A 23,730-nucleotide genomic window follows, 5' to 3' on the forward strand; every position below is an offset into this window, starting at 1 on the left:
AAACTTCAAAGTTGACATTCTCCTCGCTGTCGTATTCTCTCAAGTAACAATGGATTTTAGTTCAATAATAAGTGCGTAATAAAGTTTGTGAGAACAAAACTCACTTTTATATATACAAACAACCCTTACAATTCACTATTAAATTACTCATAGAAAACCAGTATTGTCTCACAATTTTAATTGAAGCAATGAACAATTTAGGATTAATTTTTAGTTTCTATCATACATAAGCCAATACATTTTCTTACTCATATTCTAACATACTAGCCTTTATGCATACGCTCACGTGCGTGCAAAAAGCATTTTTTGAATCAGCGTGCTACACGCGACTTACATGTTTTAAATGTATTTATATGCGTAAATTGACAAAAGGAAAGTCAAATATTTATAGTAATTAAATAATCTTAGATCATGCTAGAAGAAACCCCTCATAAACCAATTAAAACAGCTGAATTCACATAATAAAATCGGTCTACATTAAGAATAGAGAAAATAATATTTAATAAACAATTAATTGAATCACATTATTGCTAGCTTATTGTGAGGCTAAGCCCATCCCTCCCCTTTAGTGTAGTAGATAATATCATTTGTTTTAAAAAAAAATAATTTGATAATTAATTTAATCACATTATTATCCGCGTGCGAAAGACCTTTTTTATAACCGACATTACATGCCTTGTAAGATGTTTTGAACATGTTTAAAAATAGACAAAATAATACTTAATAAACAATTGATTGAATCACATTATTGCTAGCTTATTGTGAGGCTAAACTCACCCCTCCCCCTTAATGTAGATAATATCATTTGTAAAATAAAAAAAAATCATTTGACAACTTATTTAATCACACTATTATCCGTGTGCGAAAGACCTTTTTTATAACCGGCATTACACGCGGTGTTTAAAAAAAGAGAAATTGAATCACATTATTGCCAATCTATTTTGAGGTGCTAATTATAAAAAATAAAAATAAATAAAAACCTGTACCAAAAAATTAATTATTAAATAAACACTATCAAAATGATGATAATGCCCCTGTCTTATTTAATGCATTATTTTGAAATGCTTTTGAAGTTTTTTGTTTTTATAACATTTTTGTTCACATATTTTTGTTGAAGCTTGACACTAAAATCACTATTTACTTTTTGATTGACTTTATATATAATAGATAGATAGATAACACATTAAGCGTAAAGGTTCATCAAGTAGAAAATTTCTCGACAAGGCGTGAGTTAAAAATTGCCATGTACGCTTTAAACTTTTCACAAAAGTGCGGTTGTAAGTACAGAACTTTTTGTTTTAGCAACACCGTTTTGCGAGCCAGGAACCGGATACATAGGAGATCTTTGGAAGAAACCGGTATCAACATGCACGTTCTGTCTGCTTCTTGCATTCGTTTTTCTTGAAAGTATAACCTAGTTGTTTGCCAAATTCTTCTCCGTTTTTCTCCAATAAAAATTCTTCTCCGTTTTTTCTATCCCGTAAGGGGTGTGTTAACACATTCGCGTTTACTTTCTTATTTCAATTTTTTCACTTTATTTATGTCGCGTGTATTTGCATGTACATTTTAATGGATAAGTTATTGAATTTCTATTTATGTATATTTTGAGTTAGAAACTCTCATCTTTTTTAAATTATTATATTAATTTCAAACTTTCTCATCTAACTCTAATAATAGTAAAATTCAAATAAATAAATAAAATGTCACGTGTATTTAATTAATATGTAAAAACTAAATATCTAATTACTTTGTAGTTGATAAACTAGCTTCAATTATACTAACATATGCCTACACTTTGGTGTGTGTGAACATATTTTATTTTTGTTTTTGAAGTGGGAAGGAGAAGGGGAGAGCGAGAACGTGGGAGTGTGAGTAGGCGTGAGGAAAGAGTTTTTAGTTTTTAAATAGATATATCCTAAAATCACATGTATGTGTGATTTACATAAAATAGCAAAATTTAGTTTTATAAAATTAAATTACTGTCCATAATTTTTTTGTTGTGATAGAATACTAAATAGTTTTTTTCACCCTTTTTGGTTAACAAATAAGGTTTTATTAATAAGTAGTTTAGATTAATAAAGGGAAAAAAATTGTGAGATTATAGTGTAAAAATGAATTTCTTGTAGCAAATAACAAGAGAACTCGCATACAAATGATATTTGTATTTATATAAATGTAGGGTTATAATTTCTTTACAACTTGATCTTCTGATTTGATCTCCAAAATAAAAAGTGTGTAGTGTTGTTGATCCAAGGGTCGCGATGACTTGATTTTGGATGAACGGATGTTGCAAGGTTTTGGCTCTTGACAATGGAGAAACCGGCACGTATAGGGGTGTTTGGTGGTTCTTCACGGGTTTGACGAAGAACGCAGAAGTTTTTCAAATCTTCTTGAGTGTTTGAGGGGTTTGGGTGCTTGAGAGCTTCAGATCTTCAAAGCTTCAGCATCTGGGTGTGAATGATTTTCTAGACCATTTTCTTTGTCTTAGAGCTTCCTATTTATAGACTATTCAAGCCTTGACTATGGATGGATTTGACCTTGATTGTGGCCTTGATTAATTGATGAAAGAATCAAAAATCAATTTGTGGGCTGGTTCGTGATTTGACTTCATCAATTAACATTTGATTTAATTAAATTAAAATCAAATAATTTATTTCCGCCAAGTATTGACACGTGTCATTCTTGATGACTCGTCTGATTTTGATGAGTTACATTCATTATGTATGATTTGTGAGACACATGGTGCATGCCACGTGAGCCTCGACATGTCAAAACTTTAAAGTATTGGTGAACATTTACTTCACCAAAATTTCGTTGTCTACATATAGTTGATAACATTCATCTAAGGATTCGCAGATGAATGTATGCAAAGAAATGCAGAGAGAGAGAGAGAGAGAGAGAGAGAGAGAGAGAGAGAGAGAGAGAGAGAGAGAGAGAGAGAGAGAGAGAGAGAGAGAGAGAGGAAAGGATGAGTGAAAGCTTTGTTATTTGTAGAGAGATGAAAAGATGATTACACAAATGAGTTGATACATGCTTATATAATCTGCAAACGTAGCTTATCAGCTAAGCCATCTGTGTAACTAACTTTTAACAAACTAGCCAACTCCAATAGCTGATATGGCACTTATGATGACATGTCAAATGATGTGGCAGTCACTATATATCTTCAACAATAGTATAATCAAAATTTTAGTTTTTGAGTGCTAGTGAGTTCACGTGACATAAGGAAAATAAAAATGTAAGTGAGAAGGTTATTAACACTTATCTCTTAATATTAAGTAAAAAGAAACAGAAAAAGGGGGTTAGAGTAAGTCGGTGTCAACTTGGAAATTCAAAAAAAACGGTTTATCGTTTACATGCATTTTACAATAAAGAAAACTAATGAAAAGAGTTTGAAAACTTTGAGTTTTAACGATAAGGACAAAATAAAGAGTAATGTGAATAGTACCATATTTGACTTTTTAATGTAAAAATATGGTATTTCGTTAAAATGAACAGTACTGTGAATTTTTCGTTAAAACTCTCTTTACAACATTCTTCAAGCATATTAACCAATGAGATCCACCACTTTTGCAGAATGTCAAAAAGGTTTGAACATTCATTACAGATGTTAGCTGTCACTGCAAATTAGTCAGACAGAAAGATGGAGAGGAAGAAGGAGGGCACGCGTGGAATGAAAAGGATAGGGAACTGATGAGGGTTTTGAAGAGAAATTTGATAGGACAGCAAGCAACTGACGAATAAAACCTGTTCTTTGTTGTTTTTTACCTGTTTGAGTTACCTACTCTATATATATGTTCCTAGGGAAAACAAAAATAAAAGAAACTAACGACGTTTAGGGAATTGAAAACAAAGGAATTTAACCACGTAACGACAAAAAAATATTTTAAGATACCTGAAGGAAAATGCCCCTTGCTTCTTGAAAAAATTATATTAGACAATTGAAAGACATAACTTGTTAAAAATTATATTTTAGACAATTGATAGAGAATATTTTAGACAACTATTAAAAAGTATAACGGTCCTAAGGTAGCGAAATTTCTTCTTGAATAAATTTCGAGATGCATGAAAAGTTTAATGATATATAAGCACTGTCTCGAAGAGAGGCTCGAGGAAATAGACATGTCTGTGAAGATGCGAGCTACTTATACCTAGACAAAAAGACCCTATGCAGCTTCAATGTTCCTTGGAATTGGCTTTGAATCTTTCCTGTGCAGACTAGGTGGAAGGCGAAGAAGACCCCTTTCGAGGAACGAGGAGCCATCAGTGAGATACCACTCTAGAAGAGCTAGAATCCCTAACATTGTGTCACAACCTACAGCCCAAGAGATGATCTCAGGTAGACAGCTTCTATGAGGCATGGACCTCCCAAAAAATAAAGGCGTGCAAGGGCTATTTATAATTAAATATTTAAATTACATAAATAAAAATTCGAACTTAAATATAGAAGCAAATTTCAATAAAACCAACCCTATAGGAATTTTGTTACTCGTCGCCGGCTGGGCCAATTGAGACTGATGTAAGTAGTAATGCAATTAACTTTTCTGTTTGGGATAAAGTAACTAGTAATGCAATTGACATTTCTCTTGGGATAAAGTAACAAGTACTTACCCTTTTATGAAGACGGATGTAATTTAAATGCGAGACTGAAAACTCACAGTAGTTTTGACAGACTAATTCTGATCCATTTGTCCCCTAATCTGATCCCTTTGTCCCCTAATTTAATTGCTCCACTGTAATTTCCTTCAAATTATTGTTTACATAATATGACACGTGTACTTTTTATAAACATAAAAAATTTGATGAAATAAATACTTACCAACACAATAAAATTTTGACATGTTAGGACATATGTGGAATGTGCTCTATGTCACATCCCAACCCTCAGCTCCAACTATATTGTCCGCTTTGGCATTCCCTGCCCGAAGACAGAGCTACCGCACGGTTTTGTTTCTGTGGACCGGTACTCAGCCGTAGCCAGCGCCTGCTCTCCCCTCAGGGAGTCCACAAAATGCCTAATTGAAACTTAAGGTTGGCAATGGATATATAAGGCCCAAAGATCACGCCCTCACGGGCGATGTGGGATACTACAATCCACCCCCCTTAAGGAGCCCGACGTCCTCGTCGGCACACCACGACCGTGAGTCTGGCTCTGATACCAAATTGTCACATCCCAACCCTCAGCTCCAACTATATTGTCCGCTTTGGCATTCCCTGCCCGAAGACAGAGCTACCGCACGGTTTTGTTTCTGTGGACCGGTACTCAGCCGTAGCCAGCGCCTGCTCTCCCCTCAGGGAGTCCACAAAAGGCCTAATTGAAACTTAAGGTTGGCAATGGATATATAAGGCCCAAAGACCACGCCCTCACGGGCGATGTGGGATACTACACTCTATGTCTCACAAATTGTACACATGGATATAACTTATCAAAATCGGACGAGTCATTAAGAAGAATACGTGTCAACACCTGGCGAAAATGAATTATTTGATTTTAATTTAATTAAATCAAATATTAATTAATAGAGTTAAATCATGAATCGGTCCACAAATCGAGTCAAAGTTCTTTCATCAATTAATCAAGTCCATAATTCAAACCAAATTCATCCATAGGCAAGGCTTGGAGAGCTTATAAGGCCATCCAAAGGGCTATAGACCAAAATGTAGCCAGTTTTGACATGAAAACCGTTTTCAACCGAAGGCTAGGCCAAAGGACTTATGGGCCCCACCTAGCTATATCTCATCCACAAGGCTAGCCCGTTTCACCAAGCCCAAATCATTCGAACGGCTACCTGGCGTTAGCATGATGCTAACTAGCAACGGCTAGCTGACGTCATGTTACTGTTGGAAATTGAAAAAAAAAAATTTGACGAAATTTTTTTCCTATGAATACCTAAGTAAATCTACACCATTTCTCACATCCTTTTTCACAATTCCATACTATCTTACCTCATTTTATTTCAATCATTCACATTCTATTAGCAACAAATGACACTCAATCAAAATATATTCGAAAATCTTATTTTAATATGATAGTTTATTCAATTAAAATAATAAATTATAAAGGGGGCTAATTCGGTTGGAGATGAGTTTTTTGTCAAATGACTATATTTTGGCCTATGGCCATTTGGTCCATTCAGTCGGAGATGATATAAAATATGGTCTGACACTGTTCATTAAAAATAATTTCTTGCAGGGCTATTGGCATAAACATGGTCCTTTGGCATTCTTTGATTGAAGATGGTATAAATACGAGACTCCAAGACAAAAGAAGAGGGCCAGAAAATCATTCACACCTAGACGCTGAAACTCTCAAGCATCCAAATTCCCAAATACTTAGAAGAATTCCAAAAGCTCTCTGCATTCTTTGACAGACCTTTGAAAAATCATCAAGAACTACTACCCTTGTCGGTTCTTCCATCGCCACAAGCCAAATTATTGCGGTCATGTTCATTTGAGATCAAGTCATCGCGACTCTCAGATCAATAAGACACATCTACACATCTTCGAAGTTTGAATATGAGGAAACATTATAAACATATATTGTAACCCTGCATTTACATTAATACAATACAATTATTTTATACATGTGTTCTTGTTTTATTTGTCATAAGATTTTCGTGTTTACACTTTTAATTTTTTGCCCAAAAAAGAGACTACTTATATGGCCTTTAGCTTTTCGTCCTAAAAGGTCCATCATTCCACGTCGATCTCACACATGCATCCTACAATTTCCTCCTAAAAAGTCCATCGTACCACGTCCACCTCACACATGCATCCTACTATTTCTTCTTTAAAGGTCCATCATTCCACGTCGATCTCACACATGCATCCTACAATTTCCTCCTAAAAAGTCCATCGTACCACGTCCATCTCACACATGCATCCTATATTATTGTCAGCTTCAGTTCATGGCATTTTTTGAAGTATAAATGCAAGCACAATCACAAGAGAAAATTGTACCAATGATCCCACAACTTTAACTCAATTGGAGTAATGGTCTCTCAACTAGAAATTTATGATCATTAATCTCTTAACTCATTTTAATGTGCAGCTATAGTCATTTTCATCAATTTTGTTAAAATTCCGTCAAAATGAGTCATGTTGGAAGGACCATTGCTACAATTGGATTAAAGTTGAGGGACTATTGCTACGATTGCATTAAAGTTGAGGGACCATTACTCCAATTGAGTTAAAGTTGAGGGATTATTTTTCTGATTGGGTTAACGTTGAGGGACCATTGCTATAATTTTTCTCATTTGGTTTTCCATATATTTTCCCTTGATTCAGCTTCACGTGCATAGCGCATGAATCATTTTGACGGAAGTCTAACGAAGTTGAGGAAAATGACTATAATTGCATGTTTTGATGAGTTACAAGACCAATGATCATGGATTTTTAATTGAGAGACCATTACTATAATTTACATAAAAATAGGTCAAGGACTCCACTAAAATAATGAAAATTGATCAAAATGATCATATTTTAAAATCTCAGTTGGTAAAATAATTATTTTTAAATATTTTATCAATATGTGATTGATTTGTCCTTAATATTACATGTCATTGATACTTAATTTTGATGATATTTAATTTATAATCAATTTAGTCAATTTTTTTTTCAAAATATATAAAATTTATCTATACGTTAAAAAAATATAGCAAAGTCCGAGAGAAAAGAAAAAGATTAAACCGACTATGGGTTCATTTGGACATGCTTTTAAAATGATTGAAAACGTTTTTAGATAAAATGTTTTGGGTTCCAAAAGCACGTTAAATGCTTTCTAAAAGAAGCATCAGTTATATGCTTCTTCCAGGAAGCATTTTAAATACTTTTTAAGGATTTACTAGCATTTTTACTAAGGATTTTTTTCAAAATATTTTCACCAAAAACGTTTTCTGTCATTTTAAAAGAATATCCAAACAAGTTTTACATAAACATATATTCTTATTTCATTGAGAAAATTTGAATAGCATTACAAAATTGTCAAGCCGACTCCATAAGGAGAAGAACCTACAACGACAATCAAATCTTATCTCACTAAGTGAGGTTGATTGTATGAATCCCAAAATGTTATTTCGCTCAATTTTACGCTGAGTCCTCATACACCAATCAAGAGACGCACCTAAATGATAATTACTATGTTTAGGCAGCTTTGATGGAGTAGAATAATAATGCATGTGCAATTTTGAATTCATTGAGTAACTTGTTTGTTTGAATCTTCAACTCATGTAATAATTCCAGTTCTGCATCAAGTACTTAAAATTGAATTACTTCCCTGTCTGTCTTGTACTTTATCTTGAAGAACAAGAATTCACAGGAGAAAAAAAAGTGTGAGATGAAAAAATTGATGCAAATGCAATGTCGGACTTGTGGTGAGAAGTTGCTATCTTATAGATTCACTGTCAGGATATTGCCTCCTGTAAATCACCAGCATTCACGCGCCACGTGTGCACAAATTGAATAATCATGCATGCCTTTCCATACACGTGCTACCAATAACTGGGGTTGTTGGATAAAAAGAGGCCAAACTTTTCAGACAGAGCATGTAGCATGGTAGGAGGTGGTACACGTAGAGTACTCATCGTGCCCCTATTGTTCTGTATTAATATGGCGGCTGCATGCCCCGCACCTGCAGTAGTTGACTTCTTCTTCATTTTTTAATTTTGTTTTAGTACCAAAAGACGATTTTCACTAAATTAATTACAATTAGCTAACATTCTAAACCAACTTTGGTAGGATATGATTTCCTTCCGTTAGCGCTTCTTACTGTTTTATTTTCAGACTATATAGTTTTTTTTTTCTTCTGCTTCTCAATTTAATATACATCTCGGCATACATGTTTGTTTCAATTTCTTGTTTTTTCTTAATCTTGTGATGTTGCTCATTTTGTTTTGCAGGTTTAATCCCTTAGTTTTGGTTTTAGAGGAGTTATGTTTCATGTTCCCCTCTTTTTCAATTCGATCTTTGTTATTTTTATTTCTAAATGGATAAGGTTTATGTTCCTTTTCTTTTTCATGTATTTTTAATTCTTTATTCTTGTACCATGAGGTATTAGGTTTTATATCTTCCCTGATTAGATATATATTTTTTTTGATATCAATAAATTTTTTTTCATATTGTCGAAGTTTTCTTAAAAAAAAAGATAAAGAAAAAAAAAAGCTGACTCTCACCTTAGTAATTATGGAATTATGAGACTCATTGGCCATGCACAGAACCGGCCCTGACGGTGTGCAAAAGGTGCCACCGCAAATGACTCCCGATTTGGAAGGACCCCAAAATTTCTTTACATATAAGCAGATACATATTATATACTTAAATGTGTAAGATAATAATAACTACCGTACCAGCGCTAGTGGTGCATGCCTTTAATCTTTTTTGTACATGGCATGGGTTTGAGTCCTTGTGAAACTATTTTGCTATTTTTAAGTTTTGCAAATTTATTAACTTAAAAAGTTGATAAGTTTTACACAAAAAACCATGCAACATATTTCAAAATGAAGACCTTTCAAGACAGGAAACACTCTTGTCGACTCAAATAATACATATAATTTGGTTCTCTAATTTGTAGTGTTTAAATTTTATAGATACAAATTGAAAAAAATAACAAAGAAAATACAGTATAAAAAAGAAGAAGGGCCTCCATCTAAATCTTACACATGACCCCTAAATTCTTAGGGCCGACCCTGACCATGCAGCTCATGAGAAGTGTCAAGTGTACCATGTTGAGGATGGCTAATATACTTACGAGAAATAATTTTCACTCTTTTTTAACTTTTTTTTCCTTACACAATTTTATGTAGGATTAGCCTTTAAATTGAATAATTAAAAGAAATTAAGAAATTTAAATTAATAGAAGTGTGCAAAAGGAAAGAGAAGAAGACATGACAAATCTTTTCATTTTTATGTTTTACAAACAATATTATTTACATTAAAGAGGGAGGTTGTGAGTTTAGCAAGTTAGCAATAATATGTTTCAAATTTATTTTTGACGAGAATCGAATCTAAGAACTCTAATTTATAAGTAAAGAAAAATATCACAATATTATAATACTAAATGACAAAATATGACACATCTTATTTAACCGCAAAATGTACTTTTATCTTTTATAAGTCACATGATAAGTAAGAAAAATTGTTAGCAAATATCCGTTGACTATTTTTTTACTCCAAATTAGACGGGAGGCGAAGAGGACAGGCGTGCAACACAAGGCACAAGCGCTTTTTGCTTTCGACGGACTTAGTAAAGAGTATGATTACCAGTTCTATGTAGGCATGCATGCATGAGATCTTAGGGTTTAGGGGTTCTATTGAGTCCCAGCCTATAATGCTGTATGCATGGTGGATGCAACTCTTTACTGCGTGCATACTTACAAGTTGTCGTCCCTTATGTACCAGAGGCGGTACTTTTTTAGAAGTTCTAAGATGAATTGGACCATGTGGTCACCTGTTGTGTCCTCTACCTTTTTTTTATTTTTTTATTTTTTTTTATTTTAAATAAATCGATATTTTTATATTAAAAATAAAAAGAAATAGATCATAGTCACTTATTATGCCCTTTTTCTTTTTTTTTTTGTTTTTAGGATTTTAACGAAAAATATTTGGTACTGTTTATTTTAACGAAAAATCACATTTTAACACTAAAAAGTCAATCATGATATTATTCACTTTACCTTTTATTTTGTCCTTATCATTAAAAACTCAAAGTTTTCAAACCATTTTCATTAGTTTTCCTTTTATTTTATTTTTTAGTATATCAATAACCATATGGTCACCTATTGTGTCATTTTTTTTTAGTACATCGATATTTTTATATTAAGAAGAAGAATTAGACATATGGTCACCTATTGTGTCCCCTTTCCTTTTTTTTTTTTTTTAGTATATCAATATTTTTACACTAAGAAGAGGAAAAATTCGGTTAAGCCACACAATGGGTAGTCTACATAATTTGAATTTAAGACCTCTCATTTTCAAATGAAGAGAAATACCACCAAGCCCTAGTAATGACTACTGAGTGGCCTCCTCTCTTTTAAACATGAATAGTGCTAGCTACCGTTGTTAATTTTTGTTATTTAATTTTCTTCAATTTATTCAATTTGACGGTTGAAAATTAAAAAAACTATATAACGGATAAAAAAGATTGTGGACACACCACCCTTACACAAAATCTCACATATGATCATCTCCGTTCTCCATCTCAATTCTATGCTACGCATGCATGTTTATGTTTTCCTACATTTTCCCCTTCCTTCTAGGTTTTATGTTAAGAAATAAATAATAATATTATTTTAATTTTCACTACAGGGGGACACGGTAGTTCAATACAATGGCCTTAAGCGTTAGGTAATTGGTAATTCATCGTTTACCAATAATTATTACGGCTTAATAGTATTCATTTTTATCTTATAATTTTTAGCTAAAACCTCACAATTAGTTAATTATATTAATTTTCTTCGAATTTATTTTTAACGATAATTAAATCTAAGACCTCTTACTTATAAATGAAGATAAATAGCACTAGACTGTAATAATAAGTACTAACGTAGCCATTTGTTTCGAATGTAATTATATAGCTCATCAATTACGCAAAATTCTTGTCTTTGAAACTAGATAGATTTTTGTTGTCTAAGACGGACAACCAAGGGCCGAGGCCGTGGAAGTAAAGATTTGAGAGCAATCCTAGGATGACAATGTGAGAGTGGTACAGTCCTACGAGCCGATGCAAATTAGACCACGAGGAAAATGAGCAATTCACAAGTGTCTCATAGGATAGGACATATGTTGTTCACAAAAACTCCACCACAAATTTTAAGGTTGGGTTGGGTTGGTTTGAGTTTCGATTAATTAACGATTGACGGTATTAAAACAACGAGGAGTTTGAAAAGAATGAGACTCGAAGTCAGAAAATATGAATTTCATCGGTTTGCCTAAACCTGTAATTAAAAACATGCTAACTCTTAAAATATAAGAGTGATTTTTATAATATTACGATCTTAGTTTCAAATTTCGAGTTATAAATAAAATGAAATACAATGAAGAAATGAAAGATAAATAGAGACAGAGGGAAGGTGGTAAAAAGGAATGAAGGATGTGGAAGGAATGCATATTGAATGATTTTAACATGAAACCTAAAAATTAAAAACAATTTTAAATAGATTTCCTTTTCTAGTATTGTTATAATTTTGTATGTCATTTTGTGGTCATCTCTCCCTATTAACACAAACCCTCCACGGTATTGATTCATGCATTTTTCATCTACTTTCTCTCTATATCTACATAAGAAAAAGAAAAAAAAATTGAAAATGCAAAATAAAATGGTTATCAAACGAGTTTAAGAGCTGTAATTTTTATGTTCTCATTTTCTCCTTCTACATTTCCCTCCTTTTTTATCTTCTTTAATTTTGTTTTGACTTAATCAAAAGAGTAGAAAAAGTGAAAGGAAAAGTATGCAAGAAAAGAAAATGCGAATGTGTATATCATATTCCAAATTAAAATAGTTCTTTTAACGATAGAAATGTTAGATTTTGGACCACTGGGTCTAGAAAACGAAAGGCCTAATGGCAAGTCTATATTGGACACGTGGGCTTCGAAATAACAGATTGGGTTTTACAGACTTGCAGTTGCTGCTGAGCTGATTTTTGGGGAAATTTTGAAATTTCTATTATATTCTGGTATATGCATGCTTGTTGGCGGAACACGCTGTTGAATGAGCGGTGAAAAATTCAATGAATGAGTATTTAACGGTAAAAAGTTTTGGTGTCCATACATGCTAGAGAAAAAGGAATTAAAAGTGGAGGGCCTCCCCTCCTCGTATCAAATATCGTTCTCTAAATCCAAGGAAGCAATAGGGTATAGGAAATCATTCTCGTTAAAGGAATTTGAAGTTCAACATTCTAAATTCAATTGGCAATAACAGAAACAATACGGTTTTCTTATGATGTTGGACAATTAGGCACATCCACAAAAACACAAAAAGGTAAGAAGGGCTTAAATCTCTCCATCCCATAATTCTTCAACAGAATCGTACGGAGATGATCCATCAGCTGAAACCAGTTCTTCTCTACGCATCATCTTCTTCTGTGGGATTTGATTGATCTTGGCAAGATCATCTTCTGATAGCTCCCAGTCAAACACATGGAGATTCTGCTTCAGCCTCTCCTTGTTGTAGCTCTTCACAGCTAGAGTTGTCCCTACCTGATATACCCATCTAATGCAAACCTGCCAAATTTACCACAAACTCACCAAGTTTCAGTCCATTGATTAGTGTGTACTAATTCTAATTTTGATTGAAAAATCATTAATCATGTTTGTTTCTGCTTATTATTCCCATTCAGATATTTCCTGGTGTGAACTACATAAATTTCATTACTGTTATGTGAAAACGACCATTAAGTCTTACCCAACAGGGCCAACACCGATATTGACACCAATTTAATCACTCAAGTCTAATACTAAGTTGGGTTAGGCTCAATGAACATATACTGGTGTGTAGTCTTATCTAAAAAAATATTGATGATGTTTATGGAGAACCACATTGTGTTAACTTGTATCAAGCCACACTACCCCAACACAAAAATATCATCAAGAAAAACGAAATGTGACAAAACCTGAGCAATAAATAGTCTTTCCCCGAGCCTCTGCTATATCCTGAAGCACTTTGCTTTCCAAAACATGATTGGTGCCCCAACTGGAACCAATTGCACCCAAAGGAGAGAATGCAGTCACAACTATACCATTGGCCTTGCAGAAGTCTCTCAGCTTCTTCTGTTGCCAGAATGGACTCATCGCCAGAATGGACTCATCTCGACCTGTATTCACACGCACACACTAACAAATTAGAGATTGGAAAAAGGGAAAAAAGTACAACTTTTAGATACAAATTTAAGCAATATTGTAGGTTGAAAAATGGACATACTTGATTTACAGAGGGAGGAATGGAAGCAAAAGAGAGTAAAGTTTCAATCTTTTTGCTAGAGAAGTTGCTAACTCCAATGGATTTGGTGAGGCCAAGTCTTTGAGATTCTTCCATGGCTGCCCACACCCCTTTGAAGTCCATGGGCATAAGGTCAACTAATGGGTACACCAATTTTCCTGGCTTGGCACTGATAGGCCAGTGAATCAGATACAAGTCAAGGTACTCCAGTTGAAGATTCCTGCACATAATCACACAGTCAAATCATCCAGATTCCATACAAAATAAACTCCATTTCATAAATGTCATATTTTGAGAAGAAATTCTTATGTCCGACAGTCAAATTACTAAGTGGGACTGTTCAACCACTCAGTAATTTGACTGTAACCAAACACGCATTCCTTTTCTTTTGGTTAATCCGGCTCCATTTGTTGATATGCGACATCTTCTTATTGGATAGTCCTACAAATCCAAGATTATCTAGTCTATATGTATGGAGGTCTTGGTCCCAAGTGCAAACCTTATGCAAGGCTCCCCTCTTTATAAGTGGGTTAAACAGTCGACCTAATCCGACTGTGAGACACAAGAATTTGCCCACACATAGATGCTACGGTGGCATTATTTCAAACCAACTATACAAAACTTTCACTCGTAAGCAGTTTGATTAAACTATTAGCTTGAGATAGTCAGATATGGGTAAGTAGTAATTTTCCATAGTAACTACCTAATACTTACTGAAGTGATTTCTTGAGAGCTGGAAGGACGAGATCAGGGTGAGCATCATTACTCCACAGCTTTGAAGTGATGAATGATAAACCGACTCCAACTCAGTCTATATCTGTTGCACAAATAGACTCCCAGTCTAACACGAACTCCCAGTCCAACACGGAATCCTCACCGCTTGCTGCAGACCATGTTTTATCCTGATTCAACTACTTGTAATCCTAGTTCTACATATGTATGACTTGTAATCCTATAAATATGAATGCACGAATGCTCACTCAACATTAGAGTTGAGAACACAGAATTACTATCTTTCATGGTATCACGAGCCAGCGTCTCACGACAAAGGTTCATACTATAATTTTTTTTTTTCTCTCCGTCTTCTACAATTATGGCGTCTTCTTCGTCTGCTACTGCTGCTCCCTTTGTCATGAATTTTCTCACCATCAAGCTCGACCGCAACAACTACCCTCTCTGGCGTGCTCAGTTCCTTCCCTTGCTGCGCAGCCGCAACTTACTATCTTATGTTACTGGTGAAAATCACTGCCCATCTGCTTTTCTTCTTGATGACCATGGTAAACTCACTGACAAGGTCAATCCATTATATGCTGAATGGATACAGACTGATCAGATGATCATTTCTTGGATTACGAGTTCCCTTACTCCCAAGGTTCTTGCTACAATCGTCAACAAAATTGATTCGGCTTCTGCCTGGTCGTCTCTTCAAGAACGGTATGCTTCTACATCTCAAAATCGTATTATCCAAATACGTACAGAATTGATGAATACTGCTCGTGGTAATCTTTCTATTGCTGACTATCTCGACAACGTCAACGCCATCGCCGACAACCTTGCTCTTTCTGGCGCCCCCGTCTCTGAATCTGACTTAGTTGCCATTATTATGAGTAAAGTAGGTCCACAATATGAGACCACTGTTGCTTCCGCACAGGCTCGTGACTCTCCCATCACCTACAATTCATTGGAAGCCTTATTACTGAGTGCCGAGCAACGTTACAACGCCTTTTCTCTTCCCTCTGATAGCGGCACCTCTGCTTTTGCTACTGTCCGTGGCGGTCGCAGTGGCTTCCGTGGCCGTGGTAATTCTTTTCGTGGTGGACGTGGTGGAAGCTTCTCCCGTGGTGGTGCTGGTAACTTCTCACGCCCAAATTTGGCTGCTCATGACTCCGGTTCTACCACCTCTGCAGCCCCTTCCCGCGGGTCATCTTCTTCCTACAATGGACTTCTTGGTCCAGCACCTGGCTCCAGCACATCTCATGGATCCTTGCCTGTTTTTTCCTCCTCTGGGCGTATTCAATGTCAGATTTGTCAACGCTTTGGGCACTCGGCTATTGATTGCTTCAATCGTCTCAATATGTCCTACGAAGGTCGGGTTCCCTCCTCTCGTCTTCAAGCCTACACAGCTGCACCATCTTCCCGTGCTTCCGCCGCTGCACCCTCTGTCCAGCAATGGCTTTTTGACTCCGGCGCAAATTCTCACATAACCAATGATGTCAACCACCTCCAAAATCCTCGTGAGTATCATGGCACCGATCAAATTCGTGGTGTGAATGGTGGTCCAGGTTTGAACATCTCAAAAATTGGTGACTCGTACCTTCAAACTAAATATGCTTCTTTTCGTTTGCCTAACACCCTCTATTGTCCCCAAGCCTCAACTAATGTGATTTCTTTGAACCGTTTTTCGGATGATAATAACTGCTTCTTTACTTTACATCCCCATTTTTATCGTGTGCAGGATTCACGGACGGGGAGGATCCTTTTACAAGGCCGGAGTAACAATGGACTCTACCCGTGTTCTAATCGCCCCTCTCATCAAACCCATGGTGTTTTTGCTTTCTTAGGTGAACGTGTAACTGATGCCTTATGGCATAGTAGATTAGGTCATCCTTCGTTTTCAATTTTAAAAATTTAATTTCTGCAAATAAATTGCCCATTCAAGGCTCGTTTCAAAATAAATTTTGTCAATTTTGTCCCCTCGGAAAAAGTCATAAATTACCCTTTTCTTTGTCTACATCTGTGTCTTCTTCTCCTTTAGCGTTAATTCATTCCGATGTTTGGACTTCACCCTTTTTATCTGTTTCTGGCTTTAAATATTATGTGGTGTTTGTGGATGATTTTTCTCGTTATACTTGGCTTTATCCATTACGTGCAAAATCTGACGTTTTTCCTACATTTGTTACTTTTAAAAATTTGGTTGAAAATATGTTCACTATTAAGATTAAAGCTTTTCAAACCGATGGTGGTGGGGAATTTGTTAATAAGGCCCTTAGTACGTTTTTGCATGACCATGGTATTTTACATCGTCTTACATGTCCTCATCACCCTGAACAAAACGGATTAGCCGAGCGTAAACATCGTCATTTAGTCGAGACTGGGCTTACTCTTTTAGCCCAATCTGGTTTACCTACTTCGTATTGGGCCGAAGCTTTTCATACTGCTAATTATATCATTAACCGTTTGCCCACTCGTCTTTTACACCATATGTCTCCTTATGAAAAAATATTTCACAAACCTCCTCATTATCTGTTTTTCAAAGTTTTTGGTTGTGCCTGTTATCCCTACTTGCGTCCTTATAATACTAACAAATTACAATTTCGTTCAAAACGGTGTGTTTTCTTAGGATATTCATTAAATCATCAAGGTTATAGATGTTTGGATCCCACTACGGGACGTGTCTTTCTTTCTCGCCATGTTGTGTTTGATGAGAACAGTTTTCCATATTAAGACTCCATTGTTACTTCGTCATCACCACTCTCCTCGTTTGTGGATCCCGTTCTCGAGATTGGCCTTTCCAAAACACCTACTACTGCCATCCACTCCTTCCCGCACCCACCTCATCCTATTACTTCAGCCGTGTCTACCCCACCTCAGCCTTCTACCCAACGCCCACTTCAAGTATACACTCGCCGATCCCCACGCCCCCAACCTTCTCAGCCTCATGTCCTACCTGCATCAATCTCTACCGTGCCCTCCAGTTTTTCTCCTGAACCAGTCCCTACATCAAACCTGCCACCAGTCACACCCGCCCCATTGGTTTCATCTACTCCCGAGGTAAGTGCCGTGTCCCATTCTATGGTCACTCGAGGCAAAAGTGGTATTTGCAAACCTAATCCCAAATATACTTATGTTGCTACTGTTACTAATGCCTTGGTTGAGCCTACATGTTTTAGTCAGGCTAATAAAGATTCCGAGTGGCGAAAGGCGATGGTTGACGAATTCAATGCTTTACAACATAATGGCACTTGGACTTTGGTTCCGTCTCAACCCACTATGAATATTCTTCCTAATAAGTGGGTATATAAAATCAAGCGACGTTCTGATGGCTCAATTGAGCGTTACAAGGCACGGTTAGTGGCTAACGGGTTTCATCAACAATAGGGTTTAGACTATGCTGAGACATTTAGTCCTGTTGTCAATCATGCGACTATTCGGTTAATTCTCTCCATTGCTATTCATTTCAATTGGCCTCTTCGACAACTTGATGTCCAAAATGCGTTCCTTCATGGTTCTTTGAATGAAGAGGTCTATATGCGGCAACCACCGGGATTCATTGATCCTCAACGTCCATCTCATGTGTGCAAGTTGCAACGTTCTTTATACGGTCTTAAACAAGCTCCTCGTGCATGGTTTCAATGTTTTTCCAATCACTTGGAAAATTTGGGTTTTGTATCTTCTCATGCAGATTCATCATTATTTACTTTCTTTGATGGTTCCGTGGTTATTTACTTGTTAATTTATGTGGATAACATTCTTATTACTGGCAATAGCATGGACCATCTCACTCGTTTGATTCATCAGTTGGGCACATTATTTTCAATGAAGGATCTTGGACCACTTCATTATTTCTTAGGTATGGAGGTTCATCGTACTAGCACGGGCCTTCATCTTACTCAGACAAAGTATATCACTGATCTTCTCCGACGCACCAACATGCTGGAATGCAAGCCCATTTCGACCCCAGCCATTAGTGGCCGACGCCTCAGTCTATCTGATGGTGAACCATTGTCTGATATCACCGAGTTTCGTAGCATTGTGGGTGCCTTGCAGTATCTTCTCTTCACTCGTCCTGATATTTCCTTTGCCGTTAACCAGGTTTGTCAGTTTATGCATAAGCCCACAACGACACATTGGGTTGCGGTTAAACGCATACTCCGTTATCTTAAAGCTACTCCAAAACATGGGATTGTTTATCGCTCGAGTTCCCTTCAGCTCACTGCCTATGCTGATGCGGACTATGCTGGTGATCCGAACGATCGCCGTTCCACTGGTGGTTACTGTATATTCCTTGGTGATAACCTTATTTCGTGGAGCTCCAAGAAGCAACGTGGTGTCTCACGCTCCAGTACAGAAGCTGAATATCGACAGCTTGCCTACACAGCCGCTGCTCTCTCTTGGTATCGCACCTTGTTTCGAGAGCTTCATCTCCCTCTTGCTCCGCCCCGCCTCTGGTGCGACAACATTAGTGCCATTTCCGTAGCTTCCAATCCAGTTCACCACCAGCGCATGCGGCATGTCGAAGTTGACTATCACTATGTTCGGGAAAAGGTCACTCGTCAAGAGCTCATCGTTTGCTATGTCTCCTCCACGGATCAGCTGGCTGATCTTCTTACCAAGGGATTGTCTGCAGTTCGTTTTGCATCCTTGCTGTCCAAACTTCCAGTTCGTGACCTCCCTGTACGTTTGCGGGGGAGTGATAAACCGACTCCAACTCAGTCTATATCTGTTGCACAAATAGACTCCCAGTCTAACACGAACTCCCAGTCCAACACGGAATCCTCATCGCTTGTTGCAGACCATGTTTTATCCTGATTCAACTACTTGTAATCCTAGTTCTACATATGTATGACTTGTAATCCTATAAATATGAATGCACGAATGCTCACTCAACATTAGAGTTGAGAACACAGAATTACTATCTTTCAATGAAGAGTTTGTCTCTGGAATCAACAAGGCCAAGTTCTAAAGCTTCTTTAATGGCGTCACCAAGAGTCTGCTCGGAGCCATATATGGAAGCTGTATCAAAATGCCTGTAGCCTAGCTTGATGGCCTCAATCACCGCCGTTTTCAAACCGTCAGGCTGTATGTTGTCGGCCGCTGTGCCGAAGGCGAGGATGGGCATGCTCTTGGGGCCGGCGGAGGAGTCGAGCACTACTTCCGGGATTTGGGTTGCTGCTGCCATATTTGATCAAGACTCGAGTAGTGAATCGAGGTTTGCCTTTTGGATTTTTCGTTCCAAGTGAAGTTTGCTTTTAAACCGCAAAAGTTTCTTGTATTTTTCGGTCTGCAATCATCATATCATTTATATTAGGGGTCTTTTGATATGGTTTAAAGTAGTTAAAAATTCGATCTATTTCAAAAATAAAAAATCATTAAAATTTGAACTTATTTCAAAAGGTGGTCTATAAAATTGAACCTATTTCAAATTTTCTCTTTATATTAATATTATAAAAAGTGATGTTATTCTCTCTAAATATCTTATCCTCTCTAAATATCTTATCCTCTCATTCACTTTTTATTAAATTTTTGTAATTAAGAACATTAATTATCCTCTTTTGTGTTAAAAAAAAGGGTTGGGTTGCATACTTTAGTCTATCTTAAACTCTAACTCATATTTCCATCTCCTTTCATTCAGAGAAAGCCAAAAAAAAAAAAAAAAAAACAATGGATTTAGAAGATGACTTTTTCATTGAAGAAGTAGAAGATGAAACTTTTATAGAAAAGATAGAAAATTATGTTTCCATTAAAGAAGTAAAAGAATAATTTTGTATATGGATCATTTGAATTTGCCGCATAGTATATACGTCGTTGTCGAAGTTTTCCTGTTTTCGAATTTGGATACCTTGGTGTTTTAGAATTGAACTAGCATACTTGTGACTTCAAGATCAGAAAAAAGGATTTGGCCAACATATCTTCTTTTTTTTTTTTTTTTTTTTTTTTTGCTTATTTGAATTTGGCCAACATAGGTTGAGAAACACAAAATTCACCTACGAAAATCTTTAAGTAAATCAAACAATCCTTTCCTTTTTTTTCCGTTTCATTAACGTTTGAGAACGCTTGAAATGAATCTACAACACCCTGGTGTGGAGCAAAAAATAATCAAGAAAAATATGGATGCGACACATGGATTTTTGGATGAAAAAAACAAGATTACCCTCAAGGTATATCAGGAACTCCTACGCTCGAGCAGCGGACAATCATCACTCAATCAAGGTCAAAAGTGATCAAAATAGGTGTTTATTCAAAACCTATTTCATCAATTCTCCTCAAATCCTCCCCACAAGGTAACCTCCAAATATTCATTCAAAATAGGATTAATTACCTAAAATTAATTAATTGATTTTCTAATTAATTAATTAATTTTCTAATTAATTTTCTAATTGATTGCAAGATATTATGGCATAAAACCACTACATGTTGCCAATTCCCACCTCTCCAAAGGGGGCCTGCCACACCCCTATAAATACTACTCCATTTCTCCAAAAACCTAAGTTGAATCCTCTTGCAAAATTTTCTAAATTCTCCAAACACTTTTCCCTCAAAATTCTAACTTTGGCATCGGAGGTTCTTCGACCAAAGCCCACCCCTCCCCTAAAATTCATTGTGAGCGCATGAGGCTCTTAGCCTTGACCTAAGGTGTTAATTGTTTTTGCAGGTGCATTTTCATCCAAGAACAAGAAGGAGAAAATTTGCATCCACACCTGGTACGAAAGCCAGTTGAAACACCACGTCTGAGATGCATTATGAAAATTATATGCTATTTTATAATTTTATATGTATGCATATTTAAAGGTTATTTTGGGAATAATCGTGGGTGGGAAAATAGCATTTTAATTTTTTAACTTTTTAAGGTGGATGAGATTATAACGTGGATGGAGAAATAAGACAATGAGGTGGGTGAGTCTAGTAGCTCTTATTATAAATCGATGCTCACATTTTTTATATTATTATTATTAATCACGCGGTGACTCAGTGGTTTAAAATGAATTATATGCCAGTATTTTACACGGCACTTTTTTGGTTCAATCTTTAGTGCTGGTGAATCACACGACGATAGTCATGAAGAGGCTAAAATACCTTTGTGAATCTTTCCTACCCTGAAAGGTAGGCTGTCGTGGCGATTTAAAAAAAATAAATAACAACACTGAGAAAATTTTTAGATGATGACAATAATGTTTGGAATACAACATACCCAATCATATAAGTCAAGGTAATTTTTCAATTCCGCAACTCAAAATCTTCCTTGACAAACCTTCTTGTTCCTTCTTGCCTGTAGAACTCTTAAAACTCTGCCTACTTGTAGCTCCGATACAATGTAGGGTGTTGCTCATCAATCGAATCCTCAATTGCACCAATCACAGTGTCCCTGTTGGGTCACTGCCCTGTCGTGCACTTTCTTATACCTTCCATTACTCATCACCTACATAAAAAAAGGAGAGATAATTCAATTTAAATATGAATATAATCCATAAAGCAACTGTGAAATAAATACAAATAGAGTATAAATCACATATAAATCACGGTTAATTATCTATTTATTTTCTGTTTAGTATCACCGTTTTTGTTTATAAAAATTTGTAACCAGTTTTATGACAGCACCTGAATTTGGTCACCAAGATTGATAACAAAGGCATTGGGGAGAGAATCGACAGCAACCCATTTCCCATCTTTGATCACTTGAAGGCCAGTCACTCCCTCTGTCCGCCTGAGTACTGTGAGTGCATTGAGATTAGTATGGATAGCTAGTCCAAGCGTGACCTCAGGGTCTGGACATGGTGGATAGTAGTTTCCCTGTGCTATCAGAGTAGGATTATCACCCAGCTTCTTTTGTAAGCAGTCCTTCTCTAGTCCAAGTCCCTGGGATAGCAATCCCAAGAGCATTTTCATCAATCTGCCAATCTCCTTTGCATATTCAGCAAAAAGCTCACTAACAAAACCATAAACAAAAGGGAAATTAATACGCAGAATTAGAATAAAGTTACAAAACTTTAATTAAAAATAGAACTCGACGGCACTGAAAGGACTATAAAATGTGTATGAATTATGGTTTAGTGCTCATTTATTGACATCTTAGTTCTCCCTTTCCCCTAGTTTATATTAGTTTAAGGTAGAATATATTGCTCATATTATGCTGGTACCGGTATTGGGGAGGATTTTCAGGCAAGGAATTGAGAGGATGCCAAAGATGTGAGAAGAGTGAATTTCACTCCACATAGTGACCTTTTGCTCTTGCTTGAGAAGGTTTCACTCCACATAGTGACATTTTGCTCTTGCTCTTCAACTTTGAGGTAGTAATTGAAAAGCTTTACTTGCTTGGAGTGATCTGTGGTGAAGTATTTTGCCCTTTCTTCAGGAGGCAATTTGAAGAACTGGACCATGGCAGTCATCATTTCCTCAGGTACTCCATGGTTGATGATCTGGAAAAATCCATACTCCTCACAAGCTCGTGAGATCTTCTGAACCTCTGGACCATGGCAGTCATCATTTCCTCGGGTACTCCATGGTTGATGATCTGGAAAAATCCATACTCCTCACAAGCTCGTGAGATCTTCTGAACCAATGGGGATGGTCCATCGCAGTTATTGCTGCTGCCTTGGTCGTTCAAATCAATGGTGGGGATTGATTCCAGAGCTGAAACATTTGAGAGGTGTGGCCTGTGATTCTCTGAGAGAATGAAGTTTGGAGAGAGGGATAGAGGAGTGGTGTCTTTTGCCATTTGGAAGGATGCCATCTTTTGAGGAAGAAGATTGTTTGAGTTTGATGAGGTGATCTAAATGGAACTGTTGTACCGACAAGGACACGGTCGTGGGTAGTTGAGCATTGGGGTAGTTGTGTCTCATGCGCACGCAGCCAACCGAACTAACTCATAGGTAAGGGATTGAAGTCAGTGCAAGTGGATGTGCATGCTGCCTCGAGTAACTGATCCAATTCACGAGAGAAACATGAATAAACGACCATCGTAGCATCATTAACATCTTGTACCAAAGTTACAATACATGAAGAAAATTTATACATAATTTGTTATTGGAAGCATCTACTTGTGCCATGGAAGTCATTCTCTTACTTTATATATGCAACATGTT

The 23,730-nt window shown here is 36.4% G+C and overlaps 2 protein-coding genes and 1 pseudogene across 3 annotated transcripts; 1 reads left to right on the forward strand and 2 right to left on the reverse strand.

Moving 5' to 3' along the window:
• Positions 1 to 12,847: 12,847 nt before the first annotated feature.
• LOC137732408 (non-functional NADPH-dependent codeinone reductase 2-like) lies at positions 12,848 to 19,933 on the reverse strand. Its single transcript, XM_068471716.2, has 5 exons — positions 19,573 to 19,933; positions 14,645 to 14,713; positions 13,909 to 14,150; positions 13,600 to 13,799; positions 12,848 to 13,215 (listed from the first exon to the last, which is right to left on the reverse strand). The coding sequence occupies exons 1-5, from the start codon at positions 19,827 to 19,829 to the stop codon at positions 12,985 to 12,987; spliced, it is 999 nt and encodes a 332-aa protein (XP_068327817.2). The 5' UTR covers positions 19,830 to 19,933; the 3' UTR covers positions 12,848 to 12,984.
• On the forward strand, positions 15,410 to 16,511 carry LOC148689868 (uncharacterized). The gene is made up of 2 exons (XM_088688349.1): positions 15,410 to 16,212; positions 16,386 to 16,511. Exons 1-2 carry the CDS (start codon positions 15,414 to 15,416, stop codon positions 16,424 to 16,426), a joined length of 840 nt encoding a protein of 279 aa, XP_088544475.1. The 5' UTR covers positions 15,410 to 15,413; the 3' UTR covers positions 16,427 to 16,511.
• Positions 19,934 to 21,781: 1,848 nt separating the features above from the next.
• LOC137731421 (protein DMR6-LIKE OXYGENASE 2-like) lies at positions 21,782 to 23,378 on the reverse strand (annotated as a pseudogene). The gene is made up of 4 exons (XR_015957849.1): positions 23,081 to 23,378; positions 22,786 to 22,849; positions 22,247 to 22,574; positions 21,782 to 22,067 (listed from the first exon to the last, which is right to left on the reverse strand). The product of XR_015957849.1 is annotated as a protein DMR6-LIKE OXYGENASE 2-like (transcript).
• Between the last annotated feature and the right edge of the window lie 352 nt (positions 23,379 to 23,730).

This window comes from Pyrus communis, chromosome 16, assembly GCF_041283825.1.
Source record: "Pyrus communis isolate YQ-2024b chromosome 16, ASM4128382v1, whole genome shotgun sequence".
Lineage (NCBI taxonomy): Eukaryota > Viridiplantae > Streptophyta > Magnoliopsida > Rosales > Rosaceae > Pyrus > Pyrus communis.